The sequence below is a fragment of the Uloborus diversus genome, chromosome 2 (genome assembly GCF_026930045.1).
Source record: "Uloborus diversus isolate 005 chromosome 2, Udiv.v.3.1, whole genome shotgun sequence".
NCBI classification, from domain to species: Eukaryota; Metazoa; Arthropoda; class Arachnida; order Araneae; family Uloboridae; genus Uloborus; species Uloborus diversus.
Window position 1 is genome coordinate 986,469 of NC_072732.1, and position 18,552 is coordinate 1,005,020.

The 18,552-nt window shown below is 35.2% G+C and overlaps 1 protein-coding gene across 1 annotated transcript; it reads left to right on the forward strand.

Annotated features, from left to right (window-relative positions):
- Positions 1-6,494: 6,494 nt before the first annotated feature.
- LOC129217671 (cytochrome b-c1 complex subunit 8-like) lies at positions 6,495-18,043 on the forward strand. The gene is made up of 3 exons (XM_054852000.1): positions 6,495-6,579; positions 6,760-6,923; positions 17,882-18,043. Exons 2-3 carry the CDS (start codon positions 6,770-6,772, stop codon positions 17,974-17,976), a joined length of 249 nt encoding a protein of 82 aa, XP_054707975.1. The 5' UTR covers positions 6,495-6,579; positions 6,760-6,769; the 3' UTR covers positions 17,977-18,043.
- Positions 18,044-18,552: the final 509 nt, after the last annotated feature.

Genomic DNA, 18,552 nt, shown 5'->3' on the forward strand with positions numbered 1-18,552 from the left:
GTATGTAAAACAAAGAGAAGACATTTACTCACAATCTTTCGAAACTTTTTGAAAATATTTCAAAAAAAATCAAGTTTTCGATCTCCTGAGTTAGAATTCTACCGAAATGGCGTCTCATCCACTCAAAGTGATGAATCGAAATTTTTTTCGCTGTGTTGTAGAACAGAAGCATTGTTGACCCAAACCAATCCCCAATGCATTGTTGCCATTTGATGCATTGTCTTACGACAGAGAACTAAAAATCTCGCATTGTCGTTCCCTGATACTTGATGTATTATATTAGTGCATTGTTGGCTTTTTTTCTCAAATATAATTAAACTTGAAATTTTTACTCGACGTTAAATCCCGGTTATCACAAATTTGCCATTTCAACTGCGCTTGCGCGCGGACTTAGCTGATTTGAAAAATCTTGCTAAAATTAATTAAACATTTTAAATTTGTTAATAAATATGTGATGGCAACAGATAAAAATTAGAAATCACAAAGCTTTCTCTGATTTAGTTTTTAGGTCTCGGTAATAATTGCGTTTTGAATCTTAATTATTAATGGATTCGGATTCTGATTTTTCTATCAAAGGCCCTTTCCAGAGTCAAATTTTCAACCTCAGAAGAGCGTACTAGAATTTCAGCATCACTTCTAATACAAAGCCGAACCATCAACCTAAATAAAAATGTGTAATACTGCTGTTTACGCCTAACGTAAAATATCTGCAAAAGACGGACATCTGTACTCATATTCCAATCATTTTTGAAGTACACAACGTGTTTTACGTTTACGTTAAGTAAATATTTTCAAACCAATAAGTATTGAAGTGTCATTTTTCCCTTTACATTATAAAGATTATCAGGTATTCATATCCGTAGTTTCATATAATATATCACGAAATCGCTGTGAAAATATTCTAATCGCGTTCATTAATTTGGTCAGCCTAAATATAAACAAGCAACACGAAATCTTAAAACAGAAAGCCCAAAAAGCTAAGTCCGCGCGCAAGCGCAGTTGAAATGGCAAATTTGTGATAACCGGGATTTAACGTCTACTGAAATTTTTCACTTAATTACTCCACAGGTGGACAATTGCTAAGGACGGATTCTGATGGGCTATCTAGCGCGTAGAGAAGTAAGTGTAATTCGATGCCAAGTTAAATAAATTATAATGCCAGAGCTCTGGAGCATTGCAATGACGATAATTTGTTGTGCTCTGAAATAAAGAAGGCGTTGAAAAGTGTTCAAAAGACAAAATGGTCATTTTGGGTTGAATACGGAAAAGTGAATAAAGGTGATTACCGCCCCCAAGCGTTCCGGCGTAAGATGTCAATATGGGATATGGCTACCATGAATAGCGATGCAAACTTCCACACGTCATGTGATGCTTTGCACACCATTATCTAGCAGCTGTTGGGGTCATTTATCCCATTCTTCTGTCAGTCCCGGATAAGGGTGAACTTGCTTATTGAAGGGCGTTGTCAACCAGCAAGACTGCTCCCCAAAGCATCCCAAACACTTTCAATATGATTCAGATCCATAGAACGTGCTGGCCATCCGATGGGTTGAATATTTTTAGTGAGCTAGACACTCCCGGACAGTGATTGTTGATGACATGTTAAATTGCCATCCATGAAAACGAATTTCTCGCCCATAGCACCACAGAACACGTGAACATGAGACAGTAGAGCAACATTGATGTATCACTAGCCGTCATTAATGCCCCTATATATACGAGCCGACGCATCAGCTTAAGATTAGCCATTTTGTATCGGAGCGCGTGTTTGAGAGGTTGTCTTTTCTGGCAATTTATCGCGTTTGGTGATTGTTCACTGTGAGCAATTATTAGCGGCACGTGAATTGTTTATTAAATAAAATATTATTTTCGACAAATTTGGCGAAATCCAAACCTTTGCTGCGGTAACTTTAGCAGCGCAACGGTGAAAAATCCGATCCAAAATGGCTAAACTTAAGCTGATGCGTCGGCCTATCTATATATAGCGGCTCTACTTAGACCTATATAGCGGCTCTAGCCGTCATAGTCTTGTTTGGAAGCACTCGAGCGACGTACGGCCATTGATCATAATCCTACCCATACCATGACACAACTTGTAGGATACTAGTCCTTTTCTTTTACTTTTGCCGGCTTGTATGCTGTATCACTCTCATGTCAGGTTATCTGTCGTTCGCAATTAGACGACAGACTGAACCTGCTTTCATCTGAGAATAGTACACTAGCCGAGTCGACTTCTCTCCAAATGCGATGCTGAAGACATCATTAAAAACGAGAAAAACACTGACTTTTGTAGACAATGAGATGTACAAAACAAGCTGGCGGGCGTATGGTCGCAATTGATAAAGGTCAGCCTTGAACTTTTATTTTTTGAACTTTTCCTTCCGCCCACCGCTTTTCTGATTTGAAGTGAACTTTTGATTGAGATAAAAATAAATAGAATCGTTGGAACACCGAAGATGATTTTCAATACAGTCCGATTTGTAAAGCTTGTTCTTTGAATTTGTAAATATTTGTTAATATATTGAAATTTTTTCTTTTTTTTTCGTTTGATAGTACTGTGAATTTTTTAGTCAATTTTAATAACTCGCCATGAAGTCAAAAGATGCAAACGCCCAGAAAGAATCGGAAAATGGTAAGATTTGTACCTGAAATTTAAACTTAAGATACCGATTATTATACGTATAACCTTACTGCATTCTAACGTCTGGCTACAGTTTTTCGGGATATTTGCTTGCTAGTAGCAGCGGAAAACTGCTTTGCTACTTCAGTAGCTGTGCTGCGCTGGTTCCTTTTCGCAGCTAGCACTAAGTACCAATCCCAATCCTCTGCTGTCGTCGTATTGCGCACACGACCTCCATCGTGACATTTGCTACACATTCCATTTGTTTTAAAGAATTTTCAAACTCGATAAACAACCCTATGGCTGACGTCGAACTCCCTGGCAACATCTAAATTTTTCTGACCGTCTTCGATGTTGTCAACCACACGGAAACCCATAAAATCCTCTACGGGTAGTCGGGAAGACCATACCGGAAAAAGCAAGTTCGTCAATTGATTCTTTCCCATCAAAGTTTGCTTTTGAGGAATAATGGTCATCACGCGCCCAATCCTTTATATCGCTTATCAGCGCTCTCACGTGACCAGCAATGTCGAGAGTCTAAACATTGCATACTCACAACACTTCTTACTGTGTCCCAAACTTATGCTAATTTCCATATTTCCTTGCCTTCCATTTTGTGGTTGCTAACGCCGCTATTGCCATCCGTCCTTAGCAATTGTCTACCAGCAATGCGGGGTTTGAAATACTTTCCTGAAGCTGTGATGTGCACAGAAGCACCATATAGCAAAGAGACCGCGAGGGGAAAATCTTTTTAAAAATGCATGTAAAAAAGCGAAACCAAGTAAATGATCGAAGTGCTTTCAACCGGCTCGGCGCATGGAACTCCGAACAGTCTGGAATACTCCCGGCATATCTCAAATTTCTCGCTTTGGGAAGGAATTTCCGACCCCATATTGCTGTATGATTTCGAGTCGTCACGATGCACCCTATCCTTCTTGGGAGTTCTGAAACAGTTAAAGCCCTGGTTTCCTAGAAGCGAAATCACCGAGCTTTGGCGTCGCTACTCGGCGTGATGTTGAAATCAAAGTCAAATGATTCCGGCGTGGCCACTCACGACGTCGATTTAGCTCGGGCGCGCATGCGCAGAAGAATCAATTTTTTTCCTCTCGGCGAGAAGCGACGCCGAAGGTCGGCGATTCGCTCCAAGGAAACCAATGCTTAACTGAAACAACCTGTATGCATGTAAGTATGTATGTTCCCTACACAAATCCACAGTTTGCGTCGGATCTCGACCAAATTTGGCAGAGATGTATTTGGGCACCCCAGAAGAAACGTAGGGGCGTTTTCAAAATCCAAAAAAGTACCGAACAGTTCAAATTTTAATTTTATAGGGCAAAAATGGAATTAAATGGCTCTTTCTACTCCAAATAATTATCCTACCAGTTTGACTTTACTCGCGAAAATTACCCCTGAAGCACATTTACTTCCTTCGAATTTCCAAAAAAAAAAAAAAAAGCTTTTTAAAGTCACCAGAAGAACAGTTATAAGCATTTTTAAGCCAAATGGAACAGCATTTTTATTCGGATAATATGGAAGTTACAACCTATTAATGTTCATATTTTGGCTATTGGATATTGTTAATTGACCCTCAAAACTAAAAAATTCAACATCGCCGAATTTTGAAACACTGATTGATTTTTGATGAATTTTTAAAACTCCACGCGCAAAAGTGCGCTCTTCTGAAACGTCACGAGCCTACGTCACAGGGCACTCATGGGCAACCTTCCGCCGAAGATCCCTTGTTTTAGCTAGGGACATTTTGAGCGCGCAGATATTTTTATATTTTAAAAATTCAATAATCCTTTTAAATACACTATGGAGGGCGGATTCGTTAAAGCACAATCTAAATAATCTTCCTCATGTAACATCAATGATGATATTCGAATATTTCCGAGAGGATGAGAGGTTTAATGTTCCAGAAACGCGAGGAGTTAAATGCGAGGAGATAAACCTTTTACGTTTCGTCTTCGAAGTCGAATGCGTGACCTTCGGCTTCTCCCCCTATCGGAAGAGCGCATGACGCCACTTCCTATGCCATTTGACGTCACAAGCGCTTGAACTTTAAAAATTAATTTAAAAAAAACTACTTATCGTATCGCAAAATTTTTTTCACCTATGATGTTCATACATGTTACTCTATCATATGAAAATAAAATTGAAAAATCGAAAACTTCCCTATTATCGTTTGCGCAATCTCATTTTAAATTAGCTTGAATAAAACCATTCAGAAGGTCGCCACTTCTTTTTCCTCGACTGTGACTGAATAAAATTTTGTTTTTGTATTGAGCATTGAGAAGAGATAAAATAAAGAGAGTGAAGACTTTCCGTCAAGTGATAGATTTTAAAGCAAAGCATTGGAAGGAATGAGGTTTCTTTCGTAAGTTTCACGCAAAGCGTGTCAACTATTCGTCGTTGTTAAATCTCGGAACTTGGAGTCGTAGCCTCAGCTTTTGCAAAGCCAATGATTGGACTCACTCCCTCCATTTATATTCCTGCTCTAAGGTTTTGAGGTAAAAATTTCCCCTTTTGATTATTATTTGGCGATTTATCCTCCTTTTTTTTCGCTGCCAACAGAACATAATCAAGGATTTTAGTCGTACATATAAAGAATGGCGTTTAATGTATTTGGGAATTTTAATTTGCCGTTTTCTTTCTTTAAGAATGATTATTGGGAAGGTAACAGTTTTTTTTTCTCTCTAATTGAAGCCTGATTGTTAAACCTGCGTCACTTGACATAACTTTTATTTTCGAGGAAAACCGAGCAAAGCCGGGCAACGCTGCTAGTGAATAAATAAAAAATAAGAAAAGAAAAAAAGGGAAATGAATGATTGTATAACCCCAATTAGATATTTCTCACTATTATTGATAACATTTTTTTTTGAGCAATCACGATTGCTTATTGCTTTCATTGACTGTTTTTGACTTCCTATCATTTTATTTTCCCGCCAGCACCCTCTGCAGCATCACCGTCGACCGGCTCCTCACGATGCTGCTCCTCTAGCGAAAGCCGTCTCCAGGTTGCGTCAATATCTCTACACACACATGCATACATACACACCTACACACACACATACACACACACAAACACACACATAACTACCCACACATTCATGCCTGCACACAGACACAAACACATATGCCTACACACACATACACATACCCCGCCCCCACGCACACAAACACTCATACACACAACTACCAACACTCATGCCTGCACACAGACACAAATACACATGCCTACACACACATACACATACCCCCTACACACAAACACACATACCTCCCCCACACACACAAACACACACGCCTACATACACGCACACACTCGTGATTGCGAAAAACATAGTTTGAATTCAAGATGAGAAAATTCAAATTAATTAATTAATTTATTTATTTTGATAAAATATAAAAAAAATCAGCAAATTCTTGGATAAATAAAGGAAATAGTGGTGCCATCTAGTGTCATTCGGATAACACACGGGACATATGAAGCTCATACCTGCTACCTCACTAGAACCCATGAAAATGTAATAAAACCAATGTTTTGAAGATAAACACATGGATAAAAAACATTTTTAATAATAAACAGAAAAACTAATAAATTTGGAGAGGGAAAAATATAGAGGTTGCGTTCGACGAACCTCACCGGTTAACCAGTAGGTAACCGGTTACTAACCGCAGCGTTCTATGATCAACCGGTTACCGCAGTGGTCACCATTCTAAGCAGTTGATTGGTTGATTGATGCACGTGATCATTATCTGTCACGTGATTAACTAACCGGTCGTGCTCGTCGAACGCAACCAGAGTGTGACTGAGGATTGAGCTAAGCCAAACACAAACCTAGTTCATCAAGTTTATCCAAAATCGAGACCCGATTGGCAACAGCAGTTATTTCTCTCTGGAAAACGAGGTAAACAATCCGGAAGAAGATCTGTTCAAGGTGTCCTTGCCCTTTAAAGTACTTTTTTTTTTAAACTAAATATTTACACATTTTCCTTTGCTGCTTTTCATTTCATTTTGTTCTTTATTATTCATATCTTTGCTGCATAAAGTTATATATGGCTATTGCGTAATTGCTCGTTAAATGTCGATGTGAATGTGCTGACTCTTCTGCTTATTATCTTTTGTACTTTTTCAGAACTTGAAAGATGGGTAAAAAGTGGGGTGAATTGGCCAAAATCCGAGGCGTGATTCATTACCGCCTCTCTCCCTACGAGCAGAATATATTTGCCGGGATGATATCGAAGGGCCTGCCCAATTTAGTGCGACGGATACGAAGCCAGGTTTTATATGTCGTGCCACGTGAGTTGTGTTTTACTCTTTCATATTGTGTGAATTGCATTTTTAGGAAAAGTATTTAATACACTATTCGGGGGAGCATAATCACAACTTGATACACTTAGCGCGTTTTCTAAATTGTGCATCGAACTGGCTGGGAGCATGCTCCTTCCTATTTATTTTTCTGAATACGTTTAAACATAAACATAGTTTTATTTTATTACTTTTATTCATTCAAATAGCCTAGAAAACCGTCAAGAGGAGGAGGGGGGAGGGACTCAAAATATGTAGGAAGGGGATAAAATCTTTAAATTATTTTTAAAACTGTTATTAAAATTTATTTTGAAGACTCCTTGGCTAACTGTTATGGTACACTTGTCAGAGATAGCCATATCCCTCGTACATCCACCCAACCATCTGCTGCCTCAAAACAAAGCCATGTCCCCAACCGGGGATCTATCGACTAGTGATGTGCCGGATCGTTAAAAAAGTAGATCCGCGGATCCGGATCATTAGTGTCAAGATCCATGGGTATGATTCTCAAATTTGTTTTTTACCCAATTCAACTATCCAAGTATAAAATTTGTTACGGAAGGTAAAATGGCAATTTCTTCAGAAAATGTCAACTGCGGCAAAAATATAATAAAGACTATGATTTACTCTTTGAAGAAATCTCCGTTAAAATTGAGGGAGAGTTGAAAGGAATAGGTCAACGCTGCATTAAATAGAATGTGATAAATTATTTCTAGCTTGCTCGGTAGATGTAGGATACAGGAGCAAGAGTGTAAGGCTCCTACTGGACAGGCTCAATATTTTTTCACATTTTATTTCAGCATAAATGCAACGTTGACCCATTCCACCCAAATTACTCTGACAGAAGGAATAAAACGGAATAACTTCACAAACAGTAAATAGAGAATTTAATCTCACTTTTTTTGAAGGATGCCGAGAAAAACAAAATTGAAGAATAACAGAAACCCCAAATCAATCACAAAAACTAATATTAAATTAAAAATTTAAAAAAAAAAGGCCCAGAGAGCCGACCTCATATTAAGATGAATTTTGCAGGTCATATTACATATTTGTTAACAAATATGAACTGACAGCAATTATAAATTTTAAATCATCGAGCTTTTTCTCCTAATCTTCCGACTATGAAATCGGTACTAATCACGCGTATAAAGGCTAAGGATTGCATTTAAAATTTACTGAACAAGATTATAGCTCCTACTGTATGTAAGTTGGAAGTTTCAAATAAATATCAAACGCAGAAAACTTCGTTCTTTCAATTAGGGCCAACATTTTTAACGTACGGGTAAATTTTTACTACCATAATTGAAAAACGTTAAATCGGTTTTTAATGAATATCTCTGGTAATTAAAGTTCTACAGAAACGAGGCCAAGCTAAGAACACTTTTGATCAAGTTCTGCTTTGAACGAAAAATGAACTATCAAAACGGTTCACCTGTTTAGGAGCTTACGATGCTACAAACACTGATACACACTTTTAAAACTTATTTCCCCTTCCTTTTTACAATGGGGTGGGGGATACAAATTGGCTTCTGAATTGATACCTTATAATTCAAATAGGGAATAAAACCTAATTTAAACCAAACTTAAGTCTTTTATTCAAATATCTTAAAGTTTTTAGAACAGAAAAGATCCGTTTAAGATCCGTCAAAAAAGTAACGGATACAGATCTTTATTTTCCCTCGGATATCCCGAACATCACTACTATCAACATAGCACACCAGAGGATAAGGGGCAGGGCCCCAGGTGCCTCAAGCAACAAACTTATATTTCCGTGTCATTTATTTTCTTATCAAATGATCCAAAACAATGTTGCTGAACTTTCAACTCAATTTAGCATTTTTAAGCAAATCATGACGAAAAGTTCCACTAGCTGAAGAGTTATTTAAAGAAATTTAATTCTTCATGTATATCAGGTAGAGACGTACCGAGTAGTGATGTGCCGGATCGTTAAAAAAGTTGATCCGCGGATATGGATACGGATCCGGATCATTAGTGTCAAGATCTACGGATCCGGATCATTAGTGTCAAGATCTACGGATACGGATCTCAAAATGTTTTTACCCAATCTATCAAAGTGTAAAATTTATTACGGAAGGTATTCCCGTCACTATAATAACACTGTTTCTTCAAAAAATGTCATCTATGGCGAAAATATAATAAAGACTATGATTTACTCTTTGAAGAAATCTCCATTAAAATTGATGGAGAGTTGGAAGGAACGGGTCAACGCAGCATTAATGCTTAGATAGAATGTGAAAAATTATTTCTATCTTTCTCGGTAGATATAGGATACAGGAGCAAGAATGTAAAGCTGCTACTGGATAGGTTAGAAATAATTTTTTGCATTTTATTTCAGCATAAATGCAGCGCTGACTCATTCCACCCATCTTACTCCGTCCGACGAAATAACAGAGCCGGGAACACCTTTACAAACAGTAAAAAGAGAATTTAGTCTCACTTTTTTTACAAGGATGCCGAGAAAAACAAAAGTGAAGAATAATAGAAACCCCAAATCAATAAAAACTTATTAAATTAAAAATTTAAAAAACAAAACATCTCTCTAAGGGCGTTGGCTTCTGAAATGATACCTTATAATTTAAATAGGCAATAAAACCTAATTTAAACGGAATTTAAGAGTCTTTTATTCAAATATTTAAAAAAATTTAGAATAGAAAAGATCCGTTTAAGATCCGTCAAAAAAGTAACAGATACGGACACGGATACAGATATTTATTTTTCCTCGGATATCCGGAACATCACTAGTACCGAGTAGTACTTTGGCCGAGTACCGAGTACTCGGCCTTTCATTACTCGTTCGAGTTACTAAGTACCAATTATGTTTTAAGAAGAACCACCGACACACATGTGATGAATTTTGAACTTATTGGAATAGTAGTATAGACCTTCTTGTCCATATAATAGTTTTTAAAACTAAATTCCTGCTCAAATTTAATTACCCATTGTTTAAAAAATTTTGTTTATGCTAAAAATTTTACAAACAAATTATTTTTATAATTAAAAATAAATAAATAAAAGGTATGATTAATCAAGTTGGAATTAAAACAAATTATACCAATCTATTATAGTTCTAGTCTGTCAAACATAAATAATTTTTAAAAGCAAATAAAACAAATGTGCAGGTACACTGCAGACATGTGTTTCTGTCTTAGAAGGAACATCTTTTTCAGTGCATAAAATGTGGGCTAAAGAATGTAAAGACATTCGACAAAAAAATCGGACTTTGTCGGATGCCTTTAAATCCACGAGCTCCCATGTTGTGCATTGAAAAAGGAATTCCTTGTAATGCCAAAACACATGTCTGCACTGTGCTTTTAACGCTGTTTTATTTCCTTTTATTTTTTAAAAGAAGTATTTTTATATTTCTTATAACTAATTTTTGTTTGTAGCACAAATCCATTTTTAATATAAAATTTCCATCTTTTCTATACTTACCTTTTTTGCACAATTTTTAATAAATAAGTTTCATTAACTTTGGGGATATTAAAATAAAGATTTATTCCATTGAAGCATTACGAACTTCTTTGTTCTCAAATTTTAATTTTGACTCGTAAATTTGAATTATAAATGATTGCAGAATATCATTGTGCTTTTTTTATAAATTTTAATATCGGTCTTGGACAATATTCAATTTTTTGCAACTACTCGGTATTGGCCGAGTATCTGATCAAAATTTGGGCGAGTACCGAGTACTCGGCAAATTGGCCGAGCACCGAGTAGTTATCGAGTACTCGGTACATCTCTAATATCAGGAGTCTCAACCCCAATACTTTTTAAAATCTTTTAGTGCTTTTGGAAATATTTATCTTTTGTGTCTGAGTGATCTTAAGGCAGCATAGGTGACTGGTGCACCAAAAGAGGTGAGAGGGGGATCAAAGATGATATGTAAAGGCAGGTTAGGTAGGTGACATCCCTAAAATAGATTCTTTTCTTCTTCAAAAATCAGTCTAAACCATTGGATTTCAATGGCATTATTGATTAAATGACCTTCTCGAAAGTTTGAGACACATAGCATCCTTTCAATTCAAAGTAAAATCATAATTGTTATGAAGTAACATGAAGAAAATATAATACGCAATAATTTAAGCCGAATCTTCTTTCTTTAAACACATCAAAAAGATCCAAGGCATGGTTCGTGATAGATCGGGGAATTGATGCCCGCAACTTTTTCTAAAGTCCCACTCAATAAAAAAAACTTTTACACGCTGCTCCCGCTGTTCAAAAATTCAAGGACATTCATTAAAAACATTGCAAAATTTCTCACCTTGGATTTTTCCATTTTTCGTATTTATTTTAACAAGCCAACCTGTATAGATAAATAGATTAAGCAGTCCCAGATCTATAAATTTTGGGCCCCCCTGCAAAAAATCAGCAGGGCCCCTAACTGCCTACTGGATTTCTACGCCACTGAGAGCCACAGGCCTCTTAAGTACAGTGCCCTCGCCAGTGTTTGAAAATATCATGATGTTTTGGAAAATATAGGATATTTTTATATATATCCCATATTATCAATTAACACAAACTTACACTACGTTTTGAACACTTTCTTTTGCACACATGCATAAATGTCGAAAAATTTGGTTTATGGAAGAAAAAACTCCAGCATACAAATTGAAATTTTTAATGAAGAATTTAATTTCTACATAACTAGATTAAAATCAGCTGCATAAATAAGTTACATATATATTTATACTTAAATGTTCCCATTGAATAAATATATTAAATCGTCAAAAAAATAATTTTGACACATTTTGTTCCGTTTTTGATATTTTCTCACAAAATATAGTTTCTCAAAAAGTAGTTTTGGACACTAGGGTTTTGAACAGGATGGTAAAAACCTTGTTAACCCTGCTCTCATTTGCACACATGCATAAGGATAAGGAAATTTGGTTACTAATGTCAAAAAAATAAATAAATAAATAAATAATCTCATGCATACAAATTTAAATTTTATTCAAGAATTCAACTTCAATGTAACTATTAAAATCAGTTGCATAAATAAGTTGAATGTTCTCATTGAACAAATGTTCAATATAAAACATTACTTTGATACATTTTATTCTGTTTTTGATGTTTTCTCACAGAATACAATTTTTCTGAAAAATGTAGTTTTGGACACTTTCAGTTTTGGACAGGATGGTAAAAACCAGAGTTTTTACCGTGGTTTTTACCGTAGTGTCCAAAACCTTGGCAACCCTGCTTCAAAATAGTAAATGCGTCCTCAAATCACTCTTTATTTTCTTAGATTATAATTATAATATGTAGATTTAAAATTAAGGTTTCTCTCATTATTTATCTCTAATATTTCATTTTACATTTCTTTCAATTTTAATGGAGTTATTTAGCATTAGCTGTGAAACTCTTTTTTTTTTTTGTTAGCTACTTTTACAGTTATGATTCAGAAATGCAGTCATAAGACATTTTCTTTTTTCTGAGCAATGCTTAATTAGGAATTTTTAATGTGAATTAAAATCGTTACATTACTGATAATTTTATGAACATAAAAAATACAAGCAAAAAAGGAATATTATATTACTTTGTTACATTTATGATGTATTAATATATCTTTAAAATATAGTACATAACTTTTTGGTTATTTTTTTTTCAAAAATAAATGAACAATATTATTATAATTAATATAATTTTTATATTGAAAAAAACGTGGTTGAAAAATTAAATATGGAAAATATTAAAATATCATGATATTTTCAAAATAAATATCGGATATATATCCGTGACATATACCAGCAAACCCTGGTCTCCACACTGCGGGTATGTAGATCCAGGACTGAGCCTAAGATAGTTTTCAGCTATGATATTATTATTGTCAATGGACAGAAAAATCTTAAGAATTTAGTCACAAAAAAAAAAAAAAAAAAAAAAAAAAAAAAACAGAAAGAAAAGATTGAGAACAGCTTTATTCTTATAGTTAACTGACTCACTGACCGATCTAACACCTTTAGAACTTCTGCTCCTAGTTACACCAAAGAAAAAAAAACATTTTTTAGACCCATTTTGCATTGAAGCTGCACTAAAACACTTTTTGTCCGCAATATCCCCATTTTCAGACTTTTTTTTTTTGAGAAATTTATACATTTTTAAGAACAATTAAGCATTTTTCATTAGCACATCATTTTAATAAAGGATTGATTCAAAAAGGAATCTTTACTGTCATTGAAAAATATTTAATTAATTTCTCTTCAGTCGATGTCACTAAAATACTAGGATGACCTTTGTTCTAGCATACAAATAAAATGGTATCTTTCAACACTATTATAATTTTTTTAAAAATTGTGTTAAGTGATGTGTAAGTATTTTGTTCAAATAAAGATGTCTAAAATGTTCTAGCAATAAACTAATTTGAAAAAAAAAAATAAAGAAAAGAAAGGAAGAGAAATTATTAAATAACTAATCCTACCTAAATTTTGAGAATCCCACTTAAAATTTCGGTCACCGTGAGAAATCTCACCTTGACAGTAACCCTAATGTAAGATTATAATTTTTTGAACAACTGTTCATTTTGAAAGTGTTGGGGCAATGCTCTTTATTATTTGAAAGTGACCCCAACTTTGTACAAGCTGCTTACGAATCCTAGTTTTCTCGAGTGTAGTAGGGGTGCGACATCGATGTTGATGTTTTGGAAACATCGATGTTTTTGTTAAAACATCGATGTTTTTGGACTATCGATGTTGTGGTTTCGATGTTGATGTTTTTGTATTTTAATTGAAAATTATCATAAAATTGGCTCCAATTTTCTCTCTAGGTAATTAAGTTTACTTATGGAGTTGCCAAAAAAAAGTCATTTTTTGCACCCATTTTATAAGATTAATTTTTCTGTGTAGAGGATGATTTTAAAGAAGATCACTACAAGATAGTAAAAGATTAACTAGAGTGAGGAAAAGGTCAAAGCTATTGTGGAAGAACCTAACACCAGTAATCTGGTGTCAGAACTTGCAGTCTATTTCAAGGCCCCAGTTCTTAAACTAAAGGGATATCCTATACGTTACTAAGGTGAAAATTATAACTGGTAAGAGAGAGCTGGTAAACGTTGCTTCAAAGTATTTGATAGTGATGGCAACTTCTGTTCCATCGGAAAGAGTTGTTTCTCTGAGTGGCGGGATAGTCTGCGAAAAGAGAAATGCATTTCTGGGGAACAAAGTAAACAAACTTCTTTTTCTCTAAACTGTCAACATCAATATTTGGGGTTACTTATCGACTTCCCCCAACAAATCGCCCCTCTATTACTTACAATTTGTGTTTAATTATTAACTAACAGTACAGCACATATTTCTTGTTCTTAAAAATAATTGCTAGAATTAATTTTGTATTTTAAAAATAATTAGCACAATTTTTTCTCATCATTAAACTGATGGTAAGTGCTATGATACATTTTTCTTAGATTCTTTTTTGATGTAAATTTACTTTTAGTTTCATTCAGTTTGAAAATATTTTCTTATCAGTATAACTAGTTGTATTAATCGGTGCTTGTCATATATATTATCAATTTTTGCCCTACTATAATACCAAGATGTTGCGAAAGTATTCTTATTAAATTATATTCATGATTTGAGGTTTAGTATTTTCAATATAATCGTCTGGTAGGTATTCTTTTGTATTGCTTAAATGAGTGTAGTATATTCAAAAGTGTATGTTATATATTGATAAAAAGATCAATGTCTTAAAACATCGATGTTTTTTGGTCGATGTATCAATACTATCGATGTTTTAATTTCTAACATCGATGTTTTGAAACATCGATGTTTTGAAACATCGATGTTTTGCCAGTATTTAACAGTATTTTTAATACATTTTATGACATCCTAAAACGTGTATCTTTTGTTGCATCTGTGGTCATTCTTATTGTGAGAATTTTGGATTTGTGTAGAATTGAAAATTGGTTAAAACTTGTGTGGAGTTAAAAATATCTCATATAAGAATCAGCAGGAATGGTGTCAGATGCATTTTTCAAGGCTGTGATGTGTAACAAAACACACAACACACATTAAATGTGCAATATTTTAAACAAAATTTTAATATGTTTGTATGAAGTTTTTTTATTTGAAAGAAAGGTGATGATTTTATAATGTAACATTTCAAAATGTCGTGGCAAATCAATTATTAAAATTGGTCAAGGTGCTAAAATCTACAGAACATTTGGTTCCAAAATGCGTGGATAAAAAAAAAGAAAAAAAAATTTGAATTTTGTCATCTTGAATTCAAATTATGTTTTTTGCAATCACGAGTGTGTGTGTGGGTGGGGGGTATGTTTGTTTGTGTGTAGGGGGTATGTGTGTTTTTGTGTAGGGGATATGTGTATGTGTGTAGGCATGTGTGTTTGTGTCTGTGTGCAGGTATGAGTGTGTGGGCAGCATGGGTGCAAGACCTTCCGTCTCAGGACGGATTTCAGTCTTAGACAAAATTTCCGAGACGGAGGTCGGGACGGAAGTGAATCTGAATCACTGATTGAGAGTGATTGCTGACGAGATGAAATGTTTATGCCACAGCAAAAGGCGTCCACATACCAAGTAAAATGAGAACTATCAGGGATTATAAAGATTTTAATGAAAATAGGAATTTATTTAATTTGAATAGGAAACTGGTTTGAACCACCGATGAGCAACCGTTCCTGCATTTTTGACAAGTGTGGAGAATCACTAAATTCCAATGCCATTTAATCTAACACTCGCTATAATGGAAATATGGGGAGGGGTGAGAGAAAGAAAGGGAACAAGAAAAATAGCGGCAGTACACACGAGTCCGCGAAAAAACGCTGCTCTTGCAAAGATAGTAAGTCTGCAAATTAACCCACGATACTGAGGTCTTAAAACTTTTATATCTTGGACAATATGGGGGGGGGAGGGGCTACTCTCTCCCCCGAAAATTTCTACAGGCTGAAGTATTGAAATGCAAATAAGGCTATTTTTGACTGAGTTAAGAGTTAGGGAATTCAGGGGTCTTTCTCGAAACATTTTCGAAATTGTAGTATTAAAACTTTGGGTTGTCTTTCGCGATGTGGGGATAGGAGTAGCTCTTTCAATAGAAAATTAATCTTAAACACAAACTTACACTTCCTTTAGTAAACACAATGAGAGGAGGGGGTATTCCACCGCCCAACCCGAAATATTTCTGTTTCTGAAATTTTAAGAGATTTGTTTTGAGCCATCTTTTGATAGGAAGCTTCTTTCAAAAAGTTTCCGAAATTAAAGTATTAGAACTTTTAGGCGGTCATAAGTCATGTTTATAGGTAAGGGGAGTACTATTCCTAGAAAAAAAATTTAGAAACTGAAGCCTGAAAAATTCAAATTTAGGACATTTGTGGTGAACTCAGAGGAAGGGGTTCGGGAGTTCTCTTCCGAACATTTTTGATGCTGAAATATTTAATACGCTACTTTAGTTATATTTGAGTGCCTTAAGAGGGATGTGATTCAGGGGCCCTGCCTGGGGTAAGTATTCAGTTCCCCTATTTCTGTTTTTCTAATTAATGAATATTGGAAAGTGTACCTCGTTTAAAAAATATATTTACTTCACTGGCGCGGTTTTTTTATTGCTAATTTCACCACCTGCTAACTTATAAAAGAATTCTTTTTCAAATGAAAACTGTTGGGGAGGGGGAGATGGTGTCAGTTCATTATCATTAGTCACCCATACCCTTCCCTCACTTTTCCTTTTCTGGTTTTGTTGGCGCTACCTTGTGTAAACTTTCCAATGATGCAAAAGTGAAAATCTTATGTCCCAAGTGATTTTATTGCTGAAATAAAAATTTTGCGCTCGGCAAAAAACTAATGGCGGGGAGCTGCAAACGCTTTTACCCCTAACATTATCCAACATCGTCTAAAATTGCGTTTTTAGAGCTTCAACTTCGAAATACTGCTGAAGGGGGGTTCCTGAACTCGATCTCTTCGATAATGCATTCAAAAAGCGTATAAACGTTATGAAAGATGGAGAACAATTTCGTTTTGAAAGCTTCAATTTCGGGGAAAGCCCCAGAGCGCCCCCCTCCCCCTTTCTCTAATATTTTTTAAGGTTGCCCAATATTGTGATTTTGGGACTATCAGTTTGAAATAATTGATCTAAGAGTCCCTGAACTCCTCTTTCCTTGAACTTTACTAAAATGGCCTACCATTGCGTTTTTTGGACTTCAATTTAAAAAAGTTGGGGGGGGGGGGTTTCAATTTAAAAAAGTTGCCCCTCCCCCCCTCCGTTATTGGCTAGGTTTTTGGAATTACGATAACAAAACGTTTAAATATTATAATTTAAAGGCTTGAAATTCAAATCAAACACAGATTCCAAAACTGGCATTGTTAAGAACTACAATATTTATACACATAGATTTTTCCTTAAGCACGCATACGTGGGGGGGGGGGGCTGAAAATATTTTCCGTCTTGAACACATCACCAAACTTGCACCCATGGTGGGCAGTTGTGTATATGTGAGTGTGTAGGTGTGTGTTTGTGTGGTGTATGGTGTTTGTGTATGTGTGTAGGGGTATGTATGTGTGTGTAGGTGCGTGTAAGTGTAGGATATTGACGAAACCTGGAGACGGTTTTCGCTAGAGGTGCAGCATCTTGAGGAACCGGTGGACGGTAATGCTGCAAAGGGTGCTGGTGAGAAAATAAAATCATAGGAATGCCAAAAACAGTCAAGTGAGAACAATAAGCAATCAAGATTGCTCAAAAAAATTACACACATATGGCTAGCAATGTGATACATTTAAAAGAAAAGAATATAAAGGCTTTAAGTTATTTATCTTGTTTACTATGCACCTCAAAGCAAAAACTGCATTTATGTGATGGTAGCAGGAAACTTATTCCTGTACTTAAAATTTCAATCCTTTTGTATCTTATAAATATTTTAATTAGGACAGTTAGACGTTAATTGTCTGCTTGATGAAATGATTGTATTCTGATATATTGCCGTGCTTTCTCCATAGCCTTCATCATGGGTTATCTGATCTACGACTGGGGCAACAAGGAGCACGCTCGGCTACAGAGAAAAAATCCTGCCGACTATGCAAATGATGAATAGTATCTTGTAATTATGTTGATATTTGAATGACTCTTCTAGTTAATAAATAATATGTCTGTGTCACCAAGTCTTGGTTGACTCTTTTTGTGAAAATTTTATGTAAATAGTCCATACATGTGATTTTCCACTTATGGTAAAACTCTGCTGATTTCAGTTTCATTATTTTTTTTTTTAAGTTTTAAGAAGAAATATACAGGAATTTAACAAAACTGTTGTGTTTTTGTTCAGTGTTTTTCTTTTTATCCACTGTGTAGGAAGTGATAAGTAAAATGGTAAACCAACGGCAGATGTTTAGAGATTGATTTCCTAGTATCTTAAAAAGTAAAAAAGTCCACCTCCAGTTGAACCATGGCCCCTCATATAGAGGGATCTAGGGAGGGCAGGCGGGACTGCTGCCCCAGGGCCTCCACAACAAAGGGGCCCCACACAATAAATTTTTTATAAAATATCCTAACTTTCACAGGTCAGCAAATTTTTTCTCCCAGACATTTTTTTTTTTTGTATTTCTACAAAGAATGCTTGTACAAAAATAATATTATCGATATATCGGCCCTGGTTGCAAGTATCCACTTCCTA